The 23,768-nt window shown below is 40.7% G+C and overlaps 1 protein-coding gene across 2 annotated transcripts in view; it reads left to right on the plus strand.

Annotated features, from left to right (window-relative positions):
• Window positions 1–23,768, plus strand: part of LOC127452100 (cdc42-interacting protein 4 homolog) — a 71,198-nt gene that overhangs the window by 29,217 nt on the left and 18,213 nt on the right. For both annotated transcript variants that reach the window (XM_051717301.1, XM_051717302.1), the window contains exons 3-9: window positions 4,434–4,490; window positions 13,883–14,030; window positions 14,552–14,614; window positions 19,427–19,531; window positions 19,697–19,825; window positions 22,792–22,938; window positions 23,039–23,227. In XM_051717301.1, coding sequence (XP_051573261.1) covers window positions 4,434–4,490; window positions 13,883–14,030; window positions 14,552–14,614; window positions 19,427–19,531; window positions 19,697–19,825; window positions 22,792–22,938; window positions 23,039–23,227 — 838 coding nt within the window. The remainder of the gene's footprint in view (window positions 1–4,433; window positions 4,491–13,882; window positions 14,031–14,551; window positions 14,615–19,426; window positions 19,532–19,696; window positions 19,826–22,791; window positions 22,939–23,038; window positions 23,228–23,768) is intronic.

Genomic DNA, 23,768 nt, shown 5'->3' on the forward strand with positions numbered 1-23,768 from the left:
TATTTTTATGTATACACATTAAATAACTTTTACTAAACACTAAATGAAGCCAAAAATGAAAGGCCATTTGCAATGTCTCTTTCTCACAGTCCTTGCTTAAGGATGCTATCAAGACCATCTTTATGAAATTGTACATTTATTTCTCAACAAAATCACAAAATGTATTTCTGTTTTGGAAACTAAAAGAATGTATTATGTTAGAGCAGAAAGGTAAACATCAGTTTAATTTTGGAGTAGTTCACACAGTTAACTGATGTTACAATAGGTGTGTTTGACTTTATGCAGGCCTGCGCAGACCGATCTGTGTCTGACTAGAAGCAATGCATATTGGTTAAAAATGTTATCCGACCTCTGTCTGCGCCACCACCACATCATAATTATATACACATTCTTTTGACTTTTTACACATTTTATTACCATAAAAATATAACAGAGGATTCGAAGATAGAATTGTAGCACAGCGTAGTTCTAGCGGAAAGACTAGCAGCTGTACATCATCACACCATTAGCTAGGTAACTCCTTATAATATAGGTAACAGACTTATAAAGCCATTGCTTTATAAGTCTGCCCACAATCTATCACATTGCTGTTTCTGTGTGCTAACACGGCAACCTCCACCACCCCACCATCACCAGTTGAGTCCTGTCCTGCACGGGGGTAGGCTCCTCGCCCCGCCTCCTATCTCCGGCAGGATATGACGGTTCCGAGTACAACTTCTTCGGACCGCCAGATGGGGCTTACGCCAAAGAGAGACATTACATTTCTGTTTTATATTCATCAAATAAATGTCATCTTAAATTTCAAGTCTGCGAGTCTTCCTGATAGAAATATAAATTAAATAATGGACATGAATTAAAAAAGCCAGTGCAGTTTCTGAGCATATAGGGGACCTAAGCAAAATCCTATTTACATTTTCCAAAATTCTAAAATGTTTGGTAATTTCCAGGTTTAAATAGAAAAAAAAGAGAGACCTCTTAAGATAAATTACAGGTTTCAGTAGCTGTAAAACCATGTTAGACATATAGAACCAGACAATTGTACATGGATTATCAAAAAAAGAAGCAGCTCATGGAAAAATTCATTGTAGCATAAAGTGATTGCAATGCATCATGATGGCGTCGCGGATGGCCGCCTTGGTGTGGAGTTCTCTTATTGTTTTATTGTTTTTTGTTTGTTTGTCCCGTGTTTAGTAATCTTTTTCCAGTCAGTTTTACCAGAGATGAACTGCTGAACATTCGACAGCTTATACCAGACAGTCTTTTCCCGGTTTATGAATATTCAGATGTTTTGCTGGACATTTTAGTCGGAGACGCAGCTTTGCTGTTCAAGAGACGCAGGCGAGGGAAACGAGCAGGCGCGCTGGTCAAACTCCGTCGGCGCGGCTTTTGAACAGCCCTGCCGAGCATTCATCTTGCGAATCTCCGCTCTCTTCCTAACAAAACGGACGAACTACATCTCCTCACCCGCACAAACAAGGCCTTGTGCTTCACAGAAACCTGGCTGAGTGAAGCCATTCCGGACAGCGCGTTACATCTGCCGGGCTTTTAGCTGTTCAGAGCGGATTGCATTGCGGAGTTAACTGGGAAAATGAGAGGCAGTGGAACATGCTTTTACATCAGTGAATGTTGTACAGATGTAACAATGTTAAAGAGGATGTGCTGTCCTAATGTGGAAGCGCTCTTTATTAACTGTAAGCCATTCTACTTGCCGCGGGAGTTTTCCTAGTTTTTTCTGGTGAGTGTGTGTATATCTCGCCAAACGTGTGTTTGAATGGCGTGCTGCAACAGCTGACTGATAAAATCACAGACACGGAACAACAGTACCCAGACTCAGTTATTATTATTCTTGGGGATTTTAACAAAGAAAATCTCACACGTGAACTGCCCAAATACAAACAGCACATTACATGCCCCACCAGAGACAGGAACATACTGGATCATTGCTACACAACAATAAAGGATGCATATTGCTCTGTCCCTAGAGCAGCTTTGGGACTCTCTGATCACTGTCTGGTTCATCTTCTTCCAACCTACAGGCAGAAATAAAAATCAACCAAGCCAGTAGTAAGGACTGTAAAGACATGGACCAATGAAGCAGAGCGGGAACTACAAGCCTGCTTCGATTGCACGGATTGGAGTGTTTTTGAGGCTGCAGACACCAATCTGGATGAGCTCACAGATACTGTTACATCATATATCAGTTTCTGTGAGGATATGTGAATTCCTACTAGGACTTATTTAAAGTTCAACAATGACAAACCGTGGTTTACAGCAGAGCTCAGGCAGCTTCGTCAGGCCAAAGAGGATGCTTACAGGGGTGGGGATAAAGTCTTGTACAATCAGGCCAGGAACACACTGAACAAGGAAATCAGAGTGGCTAAAAGAAGATACTCTGAGAAGTTGAAAAACAAGTTTTCAGCTAATGACCCTGCATCAGTGTGGAGTGGCATGAAACAACTCACAAATTACAGGACTCCTACCCCCAACCCTGTGGTGGACCAACAACTGGCTGACGACCTGAATGTGTTCTACTGCAGATTTGAAAGGCCCAATCTCACACCCCACACCCACTCTGACCTTCACTTCACACAAACACCAACACCTCCTGCAACCCCCCTCCTCCCCCCTCCTGCTGCTCAACCTGCACTAAAGATCTGTGAAGATGATGTGAGCCTGGTCTTTCGGAAACAAAAGACAAGGAAAGCTTCAGACCCAGATGGCGTCTCACCAGCGTGTCTTCGATCCTGTGCTAACCAGCTGGTCCCCATCTTCACACAGATCTTCAATAGATCACTGAAGCAGTGTGAAGTCCCATGCTGCTTCAAATGCTGCATCATGTCCTGCAACATCTGGACAGACCAGGGAAATATGCAAGGATCCTTTTTGTTGACTTCAGTTCTACTTTCAACACCATCATCCGATCTATACTCCCGAATAAATTACACCAACTCTCTGTTCCCATGTCTATCTGTCAGTGGATTACCAGCTTTCTGACGGACAGGCAGCACTTGTGAGACAGGGTAAACTGACTTCCAGCACCTGTACAATCAGCACTGGTGCCCCCCAGGGATGTGTGCTCTCCCCACTACTCTTCTCCCTCTACACCAAAGACTGCATCACCAAGGACCCCTCTGTCAAGCTCCTGAAGTTTGCAGATGACACCACTGTCTGCATACAGTAGGGAGGTTAAACAGCTGGCTGTCTGGTGCAGTCAAAACAACCTTGAGCTGAACACGCTCAAAACGGTGGAGATGATTGTGGACTTTAGGAGAAACGCCCCACCACTGAGCCCCCTCACCATTCTAAACAGCACTGTGGCAGCAGTGGAGTCATTCGGGTTCCTGGGCACTACCATCGCACAGGACCTGAAGTGGGAGACACACATTGACTCCATTGTGAAAAAGGCCCAGCAGAGGTTGTACTTCCTTCTCCAGCTGAGGAAATTCAACCTGCCACAGGTGCTGCTGATACAGTTCTACTCAGCAGTCATTGAATCTGTCCTCTGCACTTCAGTAACTGTCTGGTTTGGTTCAGCTATGAAATCAGACATCAGAAGACTACAAAGGACAATTCGGACTGCTGAGAGGATTATTGGTTGCCCCCTGCCACCCCTTCAAGAACTATCCACTTCCAGAGTGAGGAAAAAGGCTGGAAAAATCACTCTGGACCCCACTCACCCTGCCCATTACCTTTTTGAACTGTTGCCTTCTGGCCGACGCTTCAGAGCTCTGAGCACCAGAACCGTCAGGCACAGGAACAGTTTTTTCCCTCAGGCTATCCATCTCGTGAACAGTTAAATTGCCCCATTGAGCAATAACTATGTGCAATACACAGTTTAGTCTTTCTTATATTTATCCAACACATCCAACCTCTTCTGCCATTTCATTCCTCTGGAAAAAAAACAAACATTTGCACTGTACTTAACAGATTTGTATTTGCACTGTACATAACAGATAACAGATTTGTATTTGATTGCACTACTATGTATGTGTATGTGTGTATGTATGTATGTGTGTGTCTCTGTGTGTATGTACATATGTGTATAATTATTTTTATTTTTTATTATTATCTATGTCTTGCTGCTGTTTTTGTATTGTTTTTGTATTGTTGTACACTGGAAGCTCCTGTCACCAAGATAAATTCCTTGTATGTGTTAGCATACTTGGCAATAAAGCTGATTCTGATTCTGATCTTGAAATCCATGCACATTTTCCAGTAGCACTTCTAAAATACTCTGATGTCTGTGGTTTTGGAAAGAATTAATATTCTGCATGCAACATCACATGCAAAAGCACCACGGCCACCTGCTTTAGAAGGACTGGTGTTTTCTCTTTCCTGCATGGCATGTTATGCAACCTTTTGAAACAGTTGAAGCAGGTGATCCGTCAGGCAGTGTTTTTCAAAAGTCAAGTCTTTTTTTGTCTATCTTCTAGGAATTTAACCAAGAAATACAGCCCTAAACGAGGCAGCAAAGAAGAGCAGGAATGCAGGTAATTTTGTATGCTGTGTGATTTATTTTTTACATTTGTGATGACAAGTGAACTATCCAACCTGAACAATGTGATCTCATAGAAGAAAGCTGTAAAATCCACAGTCACTTCAATCTGATCACTGTGGTACAGTGACTAATGGCTGTTGTTGCTACGGTGACTGATCAGCAGTACCCTTGGGGCAGTTGCCGACATTCATATTATCCCTCTGAAAAGCAAAACTAATGAAGTCACTTATGGAAATGAGACACTATTCAAACAAGACACAGGATTAAAGACAACACGAGTCCACATTTGCAACACATTTAACTTTTGTAATGTGCCATATTTCTGAGTGAAACAGAATATTCAGTGGGTAATAATGTAGGACAGAACTTGATTGTATCCATCAGTGTTTGATTAGATTGTGTAAATTGTGAAAAATTATATTATTGGTTAATATTATTTGTCCTGCCCACGTGGCCTTGGTTACAAAAAGACATTTTATTTCTGAAGTTCTATTTTAATGAAAGATAGTGATATACTGTATAATATATAGAGTTACATGCACTTGTTAATGTTCCACAACAAGGCCAGGGATATTTATTAAAGCTGAAGAGAGGGGGCCTGGGTAGCTCAGCAAGTAAAGACGCTGATTACTACACCTGGAGTCACAAGTTTGAATCCAGGACGTGCAGAGTGACTCCAGTCAGGCTTCCTAAGCAACCAATTGGACCGGTTGCTTGGGTGGGTAGAGTCACGTTGGGTTAACCTCCTCATGGTCGCTATAATGTGGTTCTCGCTCTTGGTGGGGCGCGTGGTGAGTTGTGCGTGGACGCCGCAGAGAATAGCTTGAAGCCTCCACATGCGCTAGGTCTCCGTGGTAACGCGCTCAGCAAGCCACGTGATAAGATGCGCGGATTGACTGTCTCAGACACAGGGGCAACTGAGATTTGTCTTCCGCCGCCCGGATTGAGGCGAGTCACTATGCCACCACAAGGACTTAGAGCGCATTGGGAATTGGGCATGCCAAATGGAGGAGAAAAGTGGAGAGAAAAAAAAAGCTGAAGAATGTAACTTTCAATGTTAAAATACTTTCTTCTATCACAGTTTAAAGGGATAGTTCACCAAAAAATTTAAATTCTCTAATCATTTACTCACCCTCATGCCATCCCAGATGTGTATGACTTTCTTTCTTCTGCAAAACACAAACAAATATTTTTAGAAGAATATTTCAGCTTTGTAGGTCTATACAATGCAAGTAAATGGTGACCCAAACTTTGAAGCTCCAAAAGTAGATAAAGTCAGCATAAAAGCAATCCATAATAGTCCAGTGGTTTAATCCATGTCTTCTGAAGTGATCCAGTTGGTTTTGGGTGAGAACAGACCAAAATTTATTGTACATCACAGAACATCTTGCCATTGCAGTCTCTTGGCACAATCATGATTTCAAGCTTGATTAGACTTCCAAGTGCTTGACACACACATAGTGCTAGATTGTTCTATAGAAAGTGTAATCGAGCTTGAAATCACGATCGCCAAGGAAACAGCTGTCGAAATGTATAGTGAAAAAGGAGTTATATTTTTGTCTATTCTCACCCAAAACCAAATGGATCACTTCATAAGACATTGATTAGACCACAGGAGACGTATGGATTACTTTTATGCTGACTTTATATAATTTTCTGAGCCTTTGGAGTAGGGCTGCAAAACAACATTGCAGTTATTTTGAAAAATATTGCGATTGCTATTTGAACTGCGATTATGATAGACAAGAACAACAACAACCAAAAAAAATTTTTGTTTTGTTTTTCACATGTTCAACTGCCAAAAGGCTAGTGGGGTTTTCACAATTGAGTCCTCTTCAAAAGAACAAAACTGAGACCTTTTTTTTATTTATTTATTTTTTTATTCACCCACAAACAAATAAACATACAAACAGTGAAACAAAGAAGAAACAGTCTTGTTCATATTCAAATTGTAACCATCCACCGTCTACCTGTTTTTGTCCATTTTGTGATAGGGTCTCAGCAGACTAATTATCATCATTAGTTTTTTAAACCCAGTCAGCTTGAATATTAGGGAAGCTCTGATCAGGATTTTAACATCCGATACTGATCTCCAATTTTCTTTTCATCTAATTGTCCGATGCTGATTATTTAACTTTTTATCAGCAGCTCTGTCAAAACTGGTTACATGTAAGCTTTCTGCTCAGTGTCACTGTTAACTGAATTTCCCTGTTGGTAATACCATAGTTGTTGCCTAGTTTTTGCTGTCAAATATACTGTTGGTTGGTTGAATAATGAAATAAACACAAAATATTTCATTTTAGTCTTTACTCTAGGCCTTAAAAATAAGTAGGCTTATACAAACTATTCTCTACTGTATATAAGATTTTCCTAAAGAAAGAGGCTTAAAGGTGCTATATGATTTATCTTTACTGTACTAAATCATAAAATGACCATAATATGTTATTAGATAATTAGGAAACATGCTAAGTTGAAATACTGGTTTCTCCAATAACAGTGCTACAGCCAATATATTCTACATTGAAGTTTCCATTCCGGGCCGGAATTTCTGTGTATGTTTTGGCCCGTGTGATCCCACCCACTGCCCACTCACCAATAGTATTTCGACACCGCCAGGTTGCTAGATTTGAACAAGTTTGCAGGCTAACACTGCGTGCTGCAGCCATGCAAGCCAGCAAACAAACTGGATCAGAGATAACAGATTCCACCTGACATAAAAAGCCTCGCCATCCATCTAAAAACCACCATGACCAGAGGCGTAGTAAAACAAGGATAAATATTGGAGATGCCTTTAGAAGATGGAGACAGCTTAAAGCCCAGAAATCCTTTAAAACGGATGCTGAGTTGGCTAATTTGTATGTCAACATTCTGGCACCCCGCATGAGCTTTGAGTCTGGGGCGGGGCAGACAACTCTCCAACATTTCGAATTTGGACTGCAGTACCCATTTCGAAAGCTTGTCAATCTTACATTTAGCACCTTTAATGTCAAACTTAAGTTGAGCTGCTAACCCACTGGTGCAATTAAACTTAAAGTGAAAGTCTTGGTTAGTTTGTCGCCTTTTCATTTAATTACAGTGCATCCGGAAAGTATTCACAGCGCTTCACTTTTTCCACATTTTGTTATGTTACAGCCTTATTCCAAAATGGATTAAATTCATTATTTTCCTCAAAATTCTACAAACGATACCCCATAATGACAACATGAAGGAAGTTTGTTTGAAATCTTTGCAAATTTATTAAAAATAAAAAATGAAAAAAATCACATGTACATAAGTATAAAAGTATAACCTTGTTACAGATACCTGTGCCTGGCAGAGACTGAGTTGCTGCTACCGCAGATGATAATAAAAACCACTTCATGCAGGACGCACCGGTTTAGTGTAATAAAGTGCTTGGCGTACGCAAGCAAACGGAACCAAACTCTGAGCACTACTGTTACTCGAGCATGAGATGGAGTTGTGGAGCAGAGAACAGCTCTGAAGACACTGTAATAATGCTGTAACTTAATATAGACTGTACAGAGCAGCGCAAATAAACTTTGAAGCCAGTAGACTATTTATTTATTTAATTAAATCGCAGCCCTTTGCGATTTAATAATCGCATAAGGTCATATCGTAATTTTGATTTTATTTCGATTAATTGTGCAGCCCTACGTTGGAGATTTGGTCACCATTCACTTGCATTGTATGGACCTACAGGGCTGAAATATTCTTCTAAAATCTTTGTTTGTGTTCAGCAGAAGAAAGTCATACATATCTTAGATGTACAAATCATTAATTTTTGGGTGATCTAATCCTTTAATATGCAGAGACAACTTTAAATAAGCCATTCATAGCTTAATGTTCTCAAAAACTGTAAACACGGTGTCTCCGTTGCGCTATAAAATTTCCTGTGTTTGTTTTGAGAGACCCACTTAAACCCTACCCAACAATGTTACTCAACCAATGGCGTGAGTTGGGGGGCAGAACTATGATCAACTTAAGGCGAGGGGCATATTCAGAAAGCTGTTTTGAAAACATTGTTTAGTTTTGCAATTCCGTACGTTTGCCCTAGTGTCTTTTTTTTGTGATGCCATGATAGGTCACCATTTCTTTTAAGATGGTTTAAATAACTTTTTACTTTTTCATTTGTATTTCATTTGAAGAGGCTTGCAGTGACAATTTTTTATTTTTTATTTTTTTAATTATTAACAGTTTTTATTGATTCCATTCAACAAATTTAAATAAACATAACAGAAAATGCGGAATCAAATTATATAAAATTAAACCCTTCCCCCGAACATTGAATGGAATCAATAAAAATGTTTAATATGTTAATGACCGTCCCATCGCCTAAAATACAGAGTCTGGGGCAAAATGAAATTTGAGTGCCCAGTACGTCACACATAAATCTCTGAACCCTCAACCAAAATTCTTGAATCTTAACACACCACCAAAAAACATGGGTTGTGTTCCCATTTTCTGATTGGCATCACCAGCAGGTGGGTGTCTTTAAGACCAAACCTATACAATCTAGAGGGGGTCCAATAGAATCGATGTAAAATCTTAAATTGCATAAAGCACCTCTTTGCATCTATAGATGTAGACTTGACATTTTTTTAGAATCCTAGCCCACACTCCCTCTTTCAATACCAAGTTTAAATCTTTCTCCCATAATCTCTTGAGAGAAGCCGAAACTCCGTCCTCAGACTCTGAATTAGCAGGGAGTAATAATTGATGCTTCATTACCTTTTCCAAAAGCAGTAATCACCACGCCCAGAGTATCTGCCGCTTTAGGGGGGTGTATGCTACACCCAAAAATAGAACAGAGCAGGTGGCGCAGCTGTAAATACCTAAAGAACTGAGACCTGGGAATCCCAAAATGTTGAACCATATTTTCAAAGGATCTCAACACTCCACTCTCATATAGGTCACCGAGCATATTAACCTCACAATCCACTCTGTTCAGCAGAAAGGGGACTTGCAATACATAATTTTGGGTTCAGCCATATGCTCGAGGCAACATTTAAATAAATGTCCGAATTAAACACTCTGGACACTTTTGTCCATACCGAGTGCAAATTCAAGATAACGGGGTGTAACTTAACTTCTCTGGTTAGTTAGAAAGGCTTTGTAATGGTGAAATTGGGGCAAAAACGTCCTGTTCAATATAAAATCAGGGAGGGGCTCTCTCAGGTGGGAGTGACCAATGAGCCAAATGTCTGAGACCGAATGCATAATAATAAAACAAAATCTTGGGTAGGCCTAGCCCACCTTTGTCAATCGGCCTATGTAACTTTCTGAAATGTAATCTGGGACGTTTACCATTCCAAATGAAGGGCTTCACGATGCTATCAAATTGCTTGAAATATGAGAGGGGGACATCTATAGGGAGAGATTGTAGCATTGAATTTTGGAATACAATTCATTTTAATAACATTAACCTTCCCAATCATAGGTAAATGTAATGAAGACCACCTGCCCACATCGCTCGAAAACTTTTTTATTAAAGGGTCAAAATTAACTAAATCACACAAATTTGCCCAAATATTTAATGCCCTGATTGGGCCACTGGAAGGTGCCCAGGTGAAAAGCCATTACCAGGCAGTACGCTGTCAGAGCCAAAGCTTCGGATTTAGACCAGTTCACTCTGTATCCTGTTAATTTAGAAAAAGAATTGATAATGCTGTGGAGGCAAGGCATAGATCTAGTAGGTTCGGAGACAAATAATAAAATATCATCTGCGTAAAGCAAAAGCTTATGCGCCCCGCCTCCCGCCACCACCCCTGAAAAATCATCCTCCTTTCTTATCGCGGCTGCTAATGGTTCCAGAGCAAGACAGAACATTAATTGGGAAAGAGGGCAACCCTGCCAGGTGTCCCTATCCAGATTAAACGAATCTAAAATTAATCAATTCGTTTGAACCTCCGCTACCGGGTGTCTATAAAGTAACTTAATCCACCCAATAAAAGTATTCCCGAACCTGTACATTTCCAAAATCTTAAAAAGATAATCCCATTCTACCATATCAAACGCCTTTTCGGTGTCAAGTGAGATGACAGCGACCGGAGTCTGATCATTCGCCACTGCCCACATGACATTAATGAAATGCCTAATGTTATCAGAAGAGATACGGCCCCGAATAAATCCCACCTGATCTATATGTATAAGTGATGTCATAACTTAATCGGTTAGCCAAAATTTTTGACAATATTTTAATGTCTAGCTGGATCAGGGAAATTGGACGATAACTCTTACTCTCGCTTGGATCTTTGTCCTTTTTAAGAATCAGTCTGATCTGGGCTTGCGTCATGGTTGGTGGAAGCTTTCCATTCTTTAATGTTTCCGTATAAACTTCTAGCAAAAGTGCAGTCAGTTTTGTAGCATAAGATCTAAAAAAAACTCAGCGGCAAGGCCAACTGGTCCCGGAGCCTTGCCTGTAGGCAAGGCCTTATTTACCTTGCCAAGCTCTTCCAAGGTTATCTCAGAATCAAGAGAATTCCTTTGCTCAGTCGTCAGTTTAGGAAGTTCTAATGGTTCCACAAAGTTTCTAATATCCTCATCAGTAAATGAAGACATGGAACTATAGAGATCAAGATAGAATTCTTTAAAAGCATTATTAATATCAATGGCTGAGGTAAATATTTCACCACCAGCAGATTTCACTGAGGGAATGTCAGAAAAAGACACACTCTGTTTTATATATCTAGCCAGAAGCTTCCCTGCTTTGTCTCCAGACTCAAAATATTGAGTCTTGCCCTGAATTGTCAAAACTTCCATGACAAAATAGAATTATATCTGTATTTCAGTCGGGTCAATTCCCTGAGGCCATCTCTGCCTCAGCACTTTTAATATTCCCTTCCAATTCCATGAGTTCTTGTGCTTTGGATTTTTTGGTGAATGAGGCATACTGTATGATCTGACCCCTAAGAACCGCCTTAAGTGCCTCCAAAGCCACGTCCACGGAGGATACTGAGGACCAGTTGGTCTCCATATAGACATTAAGTTCAGTCTTTAGCATTTGTTGGAATTCAGGATTTTGCAAAAGGGTACATTAAAGCGCCAACTATATGATTTATTTTTCTCTGTATATGGCAACACCTCTAAACACACCAGGGTGTGATTTGAGACTAAAATGTTTCCAATTGAGCAATCAACAACAGATGAAATGAGGGACTTAGATATAAAAAATAAAAAACTGTTCTAGAGTAAATCTTATGGACTGATGAAAAAAATGTATAGTCCCTACCAGATGGGTTCAAAAGTCTCCAAATATCTGTAAGACCAAGATTGTTACACATCCTGTGAAGCATCAATGTTGCTATAGGGGGCTTGCACACTTTTGCTTCACTATGATCAAGGACTGAGTCCTTCAAAAGATTAAAGTCTCCTTCCAATATTATATCATGAGGGGTGCCATTGGCTTGCAAAATCCCTTCAAGATCTATAAAAAAGCCCTGATCATCAACGTTAGGTTCATAAATATTAGCCAGAATAAGACTTTGTCCCTGAATTTCAGCTAAAACAATAATGACTCTTCATAATTTATCTTTAATCTGTTTGAGACATTTGAATTGGAGATATTTACTTATCAGCGTAATGACTCCCCTGCTCTTACTCGAGCCAGCACTATAAAAAAAAAATGCCCACCCCATACCTTTCAAAATGTTTCAGCTTCCTGCGGAGAAAGGTGCGTTTCTTGAAGAAACACTATATCATATTTCTTATGCTTAAGAAGATAAGTAACCTTCCTTCTTTTTATGGGGTGCCCCAACCCATTCACATTCCACATGGAGAGAGACAATCTGCTCATATTAACATTTGACATTTTGACATATAAGAAAAAATAGATCATGTGGCAAAAACAAGATAATAAAGACCACTTTCCAACATTGGTGCGACCATCAAAACCCGAACTTCCCCTAAAACAAAACACTCGGCTGCAACATTTGTGCAGGCAAATTACTTAATCACTCTAGTGTCTTTGAAAGAAATACTCTGCAAAACAAAATCCAGCCAGTAGGAGGAATAAGTACAAAGAGCGTGTAAGTTCATCCATAAAACTGTCCTGAAGGTGTGCCACTCTACAAAATAAACTCCAGCAGCTAGGCGGAACCAGCACAAAAAAACAAGTGCTCTGTTTCCTCAAAGAGTCAAACAAATGTTCAGTGAGCCGGTCCACTCGACTGCAAAGTGAGTACCACAAGATGACTCCATTGACTTTATGAAGGACATCACTTGCTGTGGGCACGTGAATGTTTTACGGCCTTCCTTAGCATCTATTCTTAATTTGGCCCGGAATATCAGTAAACTTGCATTGATGTAAAAGTTTCTTGCATTCCTTGAATCGATCACGTTTCTCTCTTGTCGAATTCGCAAAGTCTGCGAACAAGAAAATGCTGTGATTTTTCCAAGAAAGCCTACCATTACTCCTCGCCTTGCGTAACACAAGATCTTTATCGGATAATCTGAGAAATTTGGCCAGAATTGATCGTGGCCTGCCTCCTTCAGCGGATCTCTGAGCGGGATCCATGTGAGCTCATTCGATTTCCAGCTTATGTCCTGCTATGTCGAGCAGATTCAGAAGGAGCCCATGACTTATTCTGACAAAATATTTTTTTTTAAATATATTCCATGTAAAAAAATATTCCTTGGAGTCTCTCAGTTAAGCCCAAAGTATACTTAGGTCAGATGCGTACGCTGAGTGTCTGCGTACAGGACGTGTGATGCAAATTTCATCATCAGCAGAGTGAACACTGAACACACGCAGCCCCATTTTTCTAATCGTGTGTCTTTGAACGTGCAGAATGTGCTTGCGCCTGGACTTATTTGCACTAATTATTGGGTCCACAAGGTGGCAACACTCACATTTAAGCTGTTGCTATCACAAAGAAGCATTAAGAACATGTAATCGCCGCTAAACATCAGGAGATGAAAGTAAAAACAACAACAGTGGATGTGCGTCTGTGAGGAGGTCTGGAGATACCTGCTTTTGTAAAACTCAAGTCTGAAGGGATTTTTATGGGTCTAAACTCCTGAAGAGAAAGTCACGTGTCTCATAGCAATCGTAGCGCACATGCGCCAACCGCATGTGTGTTCATGCACAGTTAAATGGAGTATACTTTGACAGGCTCGCGTTCGACTGTACACAGATGCTGAGTGTACGTGTCAGAATGGAAGTATATCTAGGGCTTTAATGTGAGCTTTTTGCTTGCATATAATTGTCACTGCATATTAAGCTGAGATAGGAGAAATCATTGTATCATCGAAAAAATTACATCACCTTTACAATAATTTAAGATGGAGCATAGCAGGTCACATGAATGGACACTGTCATGTCAGTTACTCTTGTACATGTCATCTCTTGCATTATACAGCATCTCATTCATATCACATTTTCTGTAGGTTCTCAAATCACCAGACCTTTCTGGACATCCTGAATGAGATGAATGACTACGCGGGCCAGAGGGAACTAATTGCTGAGAACATGATGATCAACATCTGCATTGAGCTCACCAAGTACCTACAGGAGCTCAAACAGGAGCGCAAGATGGTGAGATATCGAGAGAGTCGGACTGAGAAACTGAGCCTGGCTTAAAATAAAGCATGCAGTGGGAAAGAGGGCTGGGGAGGAAGGAGGGAAGAACACAGATAGAGGGATTGTGGGTGTGAAGGAGAGGCAGTGAAGAGCATTTGATTGTGTATGTTTAGGAAGAAACATTAGAGTCTCTTTGGGAGAAATTCTGTTTTTGACTTGTGGCACACGGTGGATGCTTTAGGTTGAGCCCACTGCTGTTTATTTTCATGAAGAACAGTAGATTCTCATCTGATAACCTCAGCTGTCTCTTTTGTTTATCTCTCTGCATTTATAGGACAGCGTTTTGTTTGTAGAGCTTGCTAATGCAAACATACATTTTACTATTATTCCTTTTGCTCATACTTTAGGGATAAGAACAAACCCCTAACCCAAAAGACTTAAGCACATATAAATGTGCTCATTGACCATGTTACCAATCTCCCCCTCCCCCCACTTCTCTCTCTCCCTCTCTCTCTCTCTCTCTTCTAAATATGCAGCATCTTTCTGAAGTCAAAAAAGCACAGCAGTCCCTGGAAGGCACCTACAAGCAGCTCGACAATGTAAGTCTCTCCCAGTGACAGGTTGCGATGAAGGCCCTGCTGTGGGTGAAGTGTCCCAGTGTCTTTGCGCATGTCATTGAGCAGACAGATCAGACCACATTTGATGTGTTTACATCCCTGTCAGAGGCTTGTGTTATGTCTCTTTGTTGTGTAATCGCTGACTGAGGAGAGAGTGCTCTATTGTCTGCATTGTTTCTTGTCAGTGTGGGGTTGTGTGAGGGCATGTTTGGCGGATTTTAAAGTGATTTACTTATCGTTCTGTGACTATAGTGTTTGGTCAGGTGAGGGTCAGGAGTGTACACAGAGACATGATCAAATATTCTCTTAAAGTTACAGCAGCCAAAATATTTCAGCTGTTTACAATGTGCAGATGTGTTAGACACTGGCATGTAACAATACACAAATTTTATGATATACAGAAATACTCAAACCAGTCCCGTCTGGCACCAACAATCATGCCATGGTCCAAATCACTGAGATCATATTTTGTCCCCATTCTGATGGTTGATGTGAACATTAACTGAAGATCCTGACCCGTATCTGCATGATTTTATGCACTGCATTGCTGCCACACGAATGGATGATTAGATAATCGCATGGATGATTGTTGGTGCCAGATGGGATGGTTTGAGTATTTCTGTAACTGCTGATCTCTGATTTTCACACACTCGGATTCTGACCTTCACTTCACACAAACACCAACACCTCCTGCAACCCCCCTCCTCCCCCCTCCTGCTACTCAACCTGCACTTAAGATCTGTGAAGATGATGTGAGCCATGTCTTTCGACAACAAAGGATAAGGAAAGCACAGGGCCCAGATGGCGTTTCACCTGCATGTCTTAGATCCTGTGTTAACCAGCTGGCACCCATCTTCACACAGATCTTCAACAGATTACTGGAGCAGTGTGAAGTCCCATGCTGCTTCAAACGTTCCACTATCATCCCCATCCCAAAGAAACCAAAAATCACAGGACTTAATGACTACAGACCTGTCGCCCTGACATCTGTGGTCATGAAATCATTTGAGAGATTGGTGTTGGCCCACCTGAAGAACATCACTGGACCCTTTCTAGATCCCCTTCAATTTGCTTATCAAGCAAACAGGTCTGTGGATGATGCAGTCAACATGGGATTGCATCATATCCTGCAACATCTAGACAGACCTGGGACATATGCAAGGATCCTTTTTGTGGACTTCAGTTCGGCTTTCAACACCATCATCCCAGCTATTCTTCGGAATAAATTACACCAACTCACTGTTCCCATGTCTATCTGTCAGTGGATCACCAGCTTTCTGACGGACAGGCAGCAGCTTGTGAGACAGGGTAAACTGACTTCCAGCACCTGTACAATCAGCACTTGTGCCCCCCAGGGATGTGTGCTCTCCCCACTACTCTTCTCCCTCTACACCAATGACTGCATCGCCATGGACCCCTCTGTCAAGCTCCTGAAGTTTGCAGATGACACCACTGTCATCAGCCTCATCCGAGATGACGATGTGTCTGCATACAGAAGGGTGGTTAAACAGCTGGCTGTCTGGTGCAGTCAAAACAACCTTGAGGTGAACACGCTCAAAACGGTGGAGATCATTGTGGACTTTAGGAGGAACACCCCAATACTGAACCCCCTCACCATTCTAAACAGCACTGTGGCAGCAGTGGAGTCATTCGGGTTCCTGGGCACTACCATCTCACAGGACCTGAAGTGGGAGACATACATTGACTCCATTGTGAAAAAGGCCCAGCAGAGGTTGTACTTCCTTCACCAGCTGAGGAAATTCAACCTGCCATAGGCGCTGCTGATACAGTTCTACACAGCAGTCATTGAGTCTGTCAGTTTCTGAGGAAAAAGGCTGGAAAAATCACTCTGGACCCCACTCACCCTGCCCATTACCTTTTTGAACTGTTGCCTTCTGGCCGACGCTTCAGAGCTCTGAGCACCAGAACCGTCAGGCACAGGAACAGTTTTTTTCCCTCAGGCTATCCATCTCATGAACACTTAAATTGCCCCATTGAGCAATAACTATGTGCAATACACAGTTTAGTCTTTCTTATATTTATCCAACACATCCAACCTCTTCTGCCATTTCATTCCTCTGAAAAAAAAAAACATAAAAACATTTGCACTGTACATAACAGATTTGTATTTACACTGTACATAACAGATTGTATTAGATTTGCACTACCCATGTGTATGTGTGTATGTATGTATGTATGTATGTATGTGTGTGTCTGTACGTATGTGTATAATTATTTTTTATTTTTTATTATTATCTATGTCTTGCTGCTGTTTTTGTATTGTTTTTGTATTGTTGTACACTGGAAGCTCCTGTCACCAAGACAAATTCCTTGTATGTGTAAGCATACTTGGCAATAAAGCTCATTCTGATTCTGATTCTGACAACAGTCTCTAGAATTTACTCTGAATGGTGCCAAAACCAAAACATCTAGTGAGTGACAGTTCTGCAGATGGAAACATCTTGTTGATGAGAGAGGTCAACAGAGAATGGCTAGACTGGTTCGAACTGACAAAGTCTACGATAACTCAGATAACTGCTCTGTAAAATTTTGGTGAGAAGAATAGTATCTCGGAATGCTATTCTGAGATGTGGGTTAGCGCTGTTTTGGCGGCACGAGGGGGACCTACACAATATCATGCAGGTGGTTTTAATGTTGTGGCTGATCGGTGTATAAAGCAACACAGATGTATACATCAATAAGATAAATAATGGAAGAAATAAATAGTTATATTTTTTTACAAGTCATGGGCCAGAAAAGGATATACAGTTTATTATTAATAACTCAAAAAAACCTACTCCCTATGGGGGCACCATCTTACCCTAGGGGGGTACCAGAAACTCCACCGGCTGCCGTTCCTCGCACATACGAACCATGTCCCCCCATCCCCCACCCCACCCCGCTCCAAAAAAATTCTCCCTATTTTTCACAGTCCGATGTTGGCAGGTTTGGTGATCACACACACAGCAAGATGCTCATAACTATCAAAAACCAGCTTATTCTAAAAAACAACCACATAAGACTCCCGTGAGAACATGAGACTTATTTGCTCAAACCGCTACATAATATTGTATTTTGTACATATAACGTAAAGCCAGAGGTCAAGTTCCTCTCAAGGCCACTAACTCATATCAGTGTTAAATTAACGATCTGGAACGATTTCGCCGTGGCGCCATCTGACCAACTTACGAGACAAATCGCGTCCTGTATTGATTTGATACGGGAGTCATCATTCCATATTTAAATTCGGGATGATCCCGTATTTTACGTGATGGGTAGCAACCCTACAGGTCTGATACATTTTCATGAGCAAAGTGTGGATGCTGAAAATCGTGAGTTTATCTGGAGAAATTGTAAATCGGGAGGAGGGGTGGAAAAACGGGAGAAACCTGGTAAAATCGGGAGTGTTGGCAGATATGGTGATCACGCTCCGTGTCAGCTGGGAGAGGCTGGCGGTTAATTGCAACTTGCTGCTGCTGTTTTTTGCCTTGCAGCACCGAGACATGACACTGTTGTTTGGCAAATTCGACAAGCTGTAACGCTACAATCTACTTGCCATTTGCCATCGGCCTTAGAGCTCTCAACTCGTCTATGTAGACTAGTTGCTCTGTTTTCCTGTGAGTGTTCAGCGCCGCTTCTCTGGGGAGGAGACTGTTTTGCAGCTCCCAATGTTACATTGCTTGGTTTTAATCACACTTATGTATTTATATATGTATCATACGATACATATTATATCAAATCGAGAGCATCGTATCGTACGATACAATACGATACAATATTTTTTTACACCCCTAATTAGACAGTCTACCTTTAAAGTAAAATTTGATCCTATTTACTTCATTACATTTGCTTAGGGATGTCTTATGGATGCACTGATATAGAAATATAGGCAGTAAATTTATTTGTTATAAACAGGCCCAGACAGAAACTGTGGAATGGATTTAAACATGGTAAAATATGTTAAACGGTTTTGAGAGTGCCATACTCTTAGCTGAAAGCACAATCAAATTACACAAACATTTTCATAAACAGCATGCAAGCGATAGAGGATGTGTAAAACTTGGTGAGAATTGTGCGATCAAATTCTGTTGAAATCTGCAGATCTTTTTGTTATACAGGTACAGATTCCATGAGGGCCTAGTTATGACAGAAAACTGATATGATGACTGATTTTATACATTTATTCTGTTTTGCCCCATTTTCATTGTTCACACTAAAGTTTCAAGTAGAATTTTCAATGTTTGCAACAATTGCAAAGAAAAATTAAAAATCTGCTAGCAATAATTATCAACTTGTCAGTGCAGATTGACAAGTGCTAATATCAGAATCAGAATGAGCTTTATTGCCAAATATGCTTACACATACAAGGAATTTGTCTTGATGACAGAAGCTTCCAGTGCAAAAACAATACAAAAACTAGACAGAGATAATAAAAAAAGAGAAAAAGAGAATAGCAAATATAAGTATATATAGTATTGGCAGAAACTGATATGGCCGTTAATATATTGTACATCCCTATAAAAAAATTTTTTTTTCATAATTATTTTCTTTTGTTGAAATGTTAAATAACTTTTTCAGCCTCTGAAACGACTTTTCTGCTGCGGGGAAACGTATCAGTAATATTAACCAATAAGATCATGTTTCATTAATCACCTAGAAATGCATCATAAAATGGAAGTTAAATGTGTTGCTAATGTAGTGTGATGTTATTTTTAATTCCAGCATGTAAAAAGATTGTGTAATTGACCAAGAGGGATAGCTTTTAACTTGTGGTGAATGTTGTTGTTGTGGTAGAGTAAAAAGCGATTCGAGAGGGAATGGAGAGAAGCAGAGAAGGCAGCACAATACGCAGAGAAAACCGATCAGGATCTCAATGCCACCAAAGCTGATGTGGAGAAGGTACGAGCATGCATTTGTTACATTTCCCAAATATGTTGCATATTTGCATGCTGCACATCCTCAAAACATGCCATCTTATTTTCATTATATCAAAATGCGTTATTATCTTGTTCCTCGTTTGGTGCCAGTGTCTGATTTCACTAAACTTTGTATGTGTAACTGTAGGCCAAACAGCAGGCGCACATGCGCACACATATAGCAGAGGAGTGTAAGAACGACTATGCTGCACAACTGCAGAAGTACAACAAGGAACAGAATCAATTTTACTTCACAGAATTGACCCTTATTTTCAACGTAAGCAGCACCTGCACCTGCCTGTCTCAATATGTCTTCTTGGTTTACTATGTGAAGTATCCAGTGCAGTCTTTTATGAGTGCATACAGTTATCTATATCCTAGAGGATCCCAGCACTGCTTATTTTGGATGTTTCCCGTGTCTGACACCAATTTCACGTCTTAGAGACTGCATCTGAAAGCGAAAAAGGCAGACTTCGCAGGCAGTATATGCAGGTAGGAAGGCATGTCAAAATACTTTTTACTTAGATACAGTGCATTCAGAAAGTATTCAGACCCCTTCATTTTTTTCACATATTGTTATGTTGCAGCCTCATGCTAAAATACTTAAAATTCACATCAATCTACACTACATACCCCATAATGACAAAGCAAAAAACAGATTTTTGATAACTTTGCAAATTTATTAAAAATAAATCACATTGACATAAGTATTCAGACCCTTTGCTATGACACTTAAAATTTAGCTCAGGTGCATCCCATTTCTCTGGATCATCTTTGAGATGATTCTACACTATGATTGGAGTCCACCTGTGGCAAATTCAATTGATTGGACAAGATTTGGAAAGGCACACACCTGTCTGTATAAGGTCTCACAGCTGAAAATGCATATCAGAGCAAAAACCAAGCCATGAGGTCAAAGGAACTGCAGAGCTAAAGACAGGATTGTGTCAAGGCACAGATCTGGGGAAGGCTACAAAAAAATGTTGGCTGCATTGAAGGTTCCCAAGAGCACAGTGGCCTCCATAGTTCTTAAATGGAAGAAGTTTGAAACAACCAGGAATCTTCCTAGAGCTGGCTGCCTGGCCAAACAGAGCAATTGGGGGAGAAGGGCCTTGGTAAGAGAGGTGACCAAAACCCGATGGTCACTCTGGTTGAGCTCCAGAGATCATTTGTGGAGATGGGAGAAACTTGCAGAAGGACAACCATCACTGCAACACTCCACCGACCTGAGCTTTTTGGCAGAGTGGTCAGATGGAAGCCTCTTCTCAGTGAAAGAAAGCAAAAAAGCACCTAAAGACTTTCAGACTGTGAGAAACAAGATTCTCTGGTCTGATGAAACAAAGACTGAACTGTTTGGCCTCAATTCCAAGCATCATGTCTGGAGGAAACCAGGCACCGCTCATCACCTGCGCAATACCATCCCAACAGTGAAGCATGGTGGTGGTAGCATCATGCTGTGGGGGTGTTTTTCTGTTGCAGGGACTGGGGGACTGGTCAGGGTTGAAGGAAAGCTGAACACAGCAAAATACAGAGATTTCCTTAATGAAAACCTGGTCCAGAGCACTCAGGACCTCAGACTGGGCCGAAGGTTCATCTTCCAACAGGACAGTGACCATAAGCACACAGCCAAGACAATCTTAGAGTGGCTTAAGGACAACTGTGTGAATGTCCTTGAGTGGCCCAGCCAGAGCCCGGACTTGAACCCAATCGAACAACTCTGGAGAGACCTGAAAATGGCTGTCCACCGATGTTCCCCATCCAACCTGACAGAGCTTGAGAGGATCTGCAGAGAAGAATGGTAGAAAATCACCAAATCCAGGTGTGCAAAGCTTGTCACATCATACCCAAAAAGACTTGAGGCTGTAATCGCTGCCAAAGGTGCTTCAACTAAGTACTGAGTTAAGGGTCTGAATACTTATGTCAATGTGATATTTCAGATTTTTCTTTTTAATAAATTTGCAAAGTTATCAAAAATCTGGTTTTTGCTCTGTCATTATGGGGTATGGAGTGTAGATTGATGTGAAAAAATAATAACAATTGAAAGCATTTTAGAATAAGGCTGCAATATAACAAAATATGAAAAAAATTAACGGATCTGAATACTTTCTGTAATCACTGTATCAAGTCAGTTTTTGAAGACCACTAGAGGGGCGTTCAGACCGAATGTGTTCTTGTGCTAAAAAAAGCTTGACTCAGTGCAATGAATGGAACAGAACGCAGGGTTTAAGTGTTTTTTTAACTTGACAAATCTTGTAAAAAAAATTTGCGCTCATGTGCAACGGTCAAAGACTTCCATCTAGTGCATATTTTTACATAGAAAAATCAATTGGAAAACAGCGCAGACGATATGCAAATTTTGCCCCCTTCGGAGGCGCTTTCAAACTAAAATGGTGCCTGCGAAGTCATTAGTTACTTTCACACATAGTTTTTTTTATTTATTTGAAGGTCATTTTGGGAAATCCCTGTAAATCAGCTCTGGCAATTAACCAGAAATAAAAGATATAAAATTTCCGGAAAAGATCTGTTTTGATGCTATGTGTGAACAAAGTCATAAGATTAATATGGTTTTAGTACGAATGAGGTCAGGACGTGCTGACATACAAAGTCTGCTTGGGCTAATGACAAAGTTTTGACTGAAATGTCACCGTTACTCAGCACTGTTTAACACCTGTCACTTGGGTGTTTAAAAATGTCATCAAGTTGCACAGATAGCTTCTCTTTGTCAGAGTGGAAGTAGAAATTTATCGACAACTTAAAGGAACAGTAAGTGATTCCGTTACTTATGATAAAATAACTAACCTCCTTTGGGAACGAGGTATACAAAGGACCAAAAGACAAATGATAAGCTTAACAGCTTGACAGTTTAAAGATCATTTCTGACAAATTACATCACAGTTTACTTGCATTTTGGTGCTGATGTGTGAATGGTAGCAAAACGGATAAAAGACAGAAAGACATTCATGTGTGAATAGCAGATGTGGTACATTTACCAGAAAAGGCAATTTTACTGCAATTTAACAGGTTTCTTGTGTGAAAGTGGCTATTGATTAACTGGGCAGTAAGGGAGCATGGCAACTGCCTTAGCTTTTGGACACAGCTAGTGTTTCTACTAATAACTTATAGGTAGAATCAGGCATGTTGGATATCCATTCTAAGGGAGATATCCAAAATGTGCAGTGCTAAAGTCCTCCAGGGACAGAAATTAGAAACTCTGATTTATATGTATGTGTTTGTACACTGAAGAAGCTGCAAGACATGGATGAACGGCGTATCAAAAAGCTGGCGCAGGGCTACATCCTGTTTGCAGACACGGAGCGCCACGTCATGCCGATCATTGGGAAGTGTCTGGAGGGCATCAACCGAGCTGGCACAAACATCAACGAGAGGAACGTGAGTCTGCGGCCGTACCCACATTATAGCAAACACTTAGAGAGAGAAGGTGACCTTCTGCAAGATAACACATGGAGTAAAAATTAACTTTGTTATTCAGGACTCAGTGGTTCTCATAGAGCAGCATAAGTCTGGCTTCGAGAGACCAGGAGATCTGGAGTTTGAGGACTACAGTCAGGGCATAAACCGAGCCTCCTCAGACAGCAGTCTGAGCACTCCTAAAGGTCCCCTTGAGCTGCTGGGCAAGAACAAGAATAAAACCTTCCGGTTGTTCAATAAGAAGAGCAAGGTAGGCTTCACCACGCCATGAATGTTCCTATTTCTGCAGTTCCAGTTGTCACTTGTGGAGGTGGAAATTTCTTCTGCTTAGGGTCAGTCCATCTCAAGTGGTCCAATACAGGTTGCTTGACCATTTTAAATTTTGCCTAATATTTTTTGAGTGAAGTCTGAGGAACAGAAATGTGCAAAATGTTTATATATGTACAGTACATGTTCCCTCCAGTTAGGGCTGAAACGATTAGTTAATGTTATCGACAACGTTGTCGACAAAAATTTCCGTTGTCGAATAGTCGTTTGATCTTAACGTAACATAAGATCATATGAAACTCTAATGATTGCACACAAGAGCAGCACTGCAGATCGCGCCTAACTGAGGAGAGGAAGAAAACACATCTCACAGTCCAGATGCACTCTAAACTTTCCAAACAGCTTCAGGTGATGTAGATCGCAAAGTATGAGGGAATTATAATGCAAAAATACAAAATAAGTAAATACAGAAGCACTCTTGTCGTGGAATAAGTCAGAGCTGACGCTCAGCTTAAGCAAAACTT

Source organism: Myxocyprinus asiaticus, chromosome 14 (genome assembly GCF_019703515.2).
Source record: "Myxocyprinus asiaticus isolate MX2 ecotype Aquarium Trade chromosome 14, UBuf_Myxa_2, whole genome shotgun sequence".
In the NCBI taxonomy this organism is placed as follows: Eukaryota; Metazoa; Chordata; class Actinopteri; order Cypriniformes; family Catostomidae; genus Myxocyprinus; species Myxocyprinus asiaticus.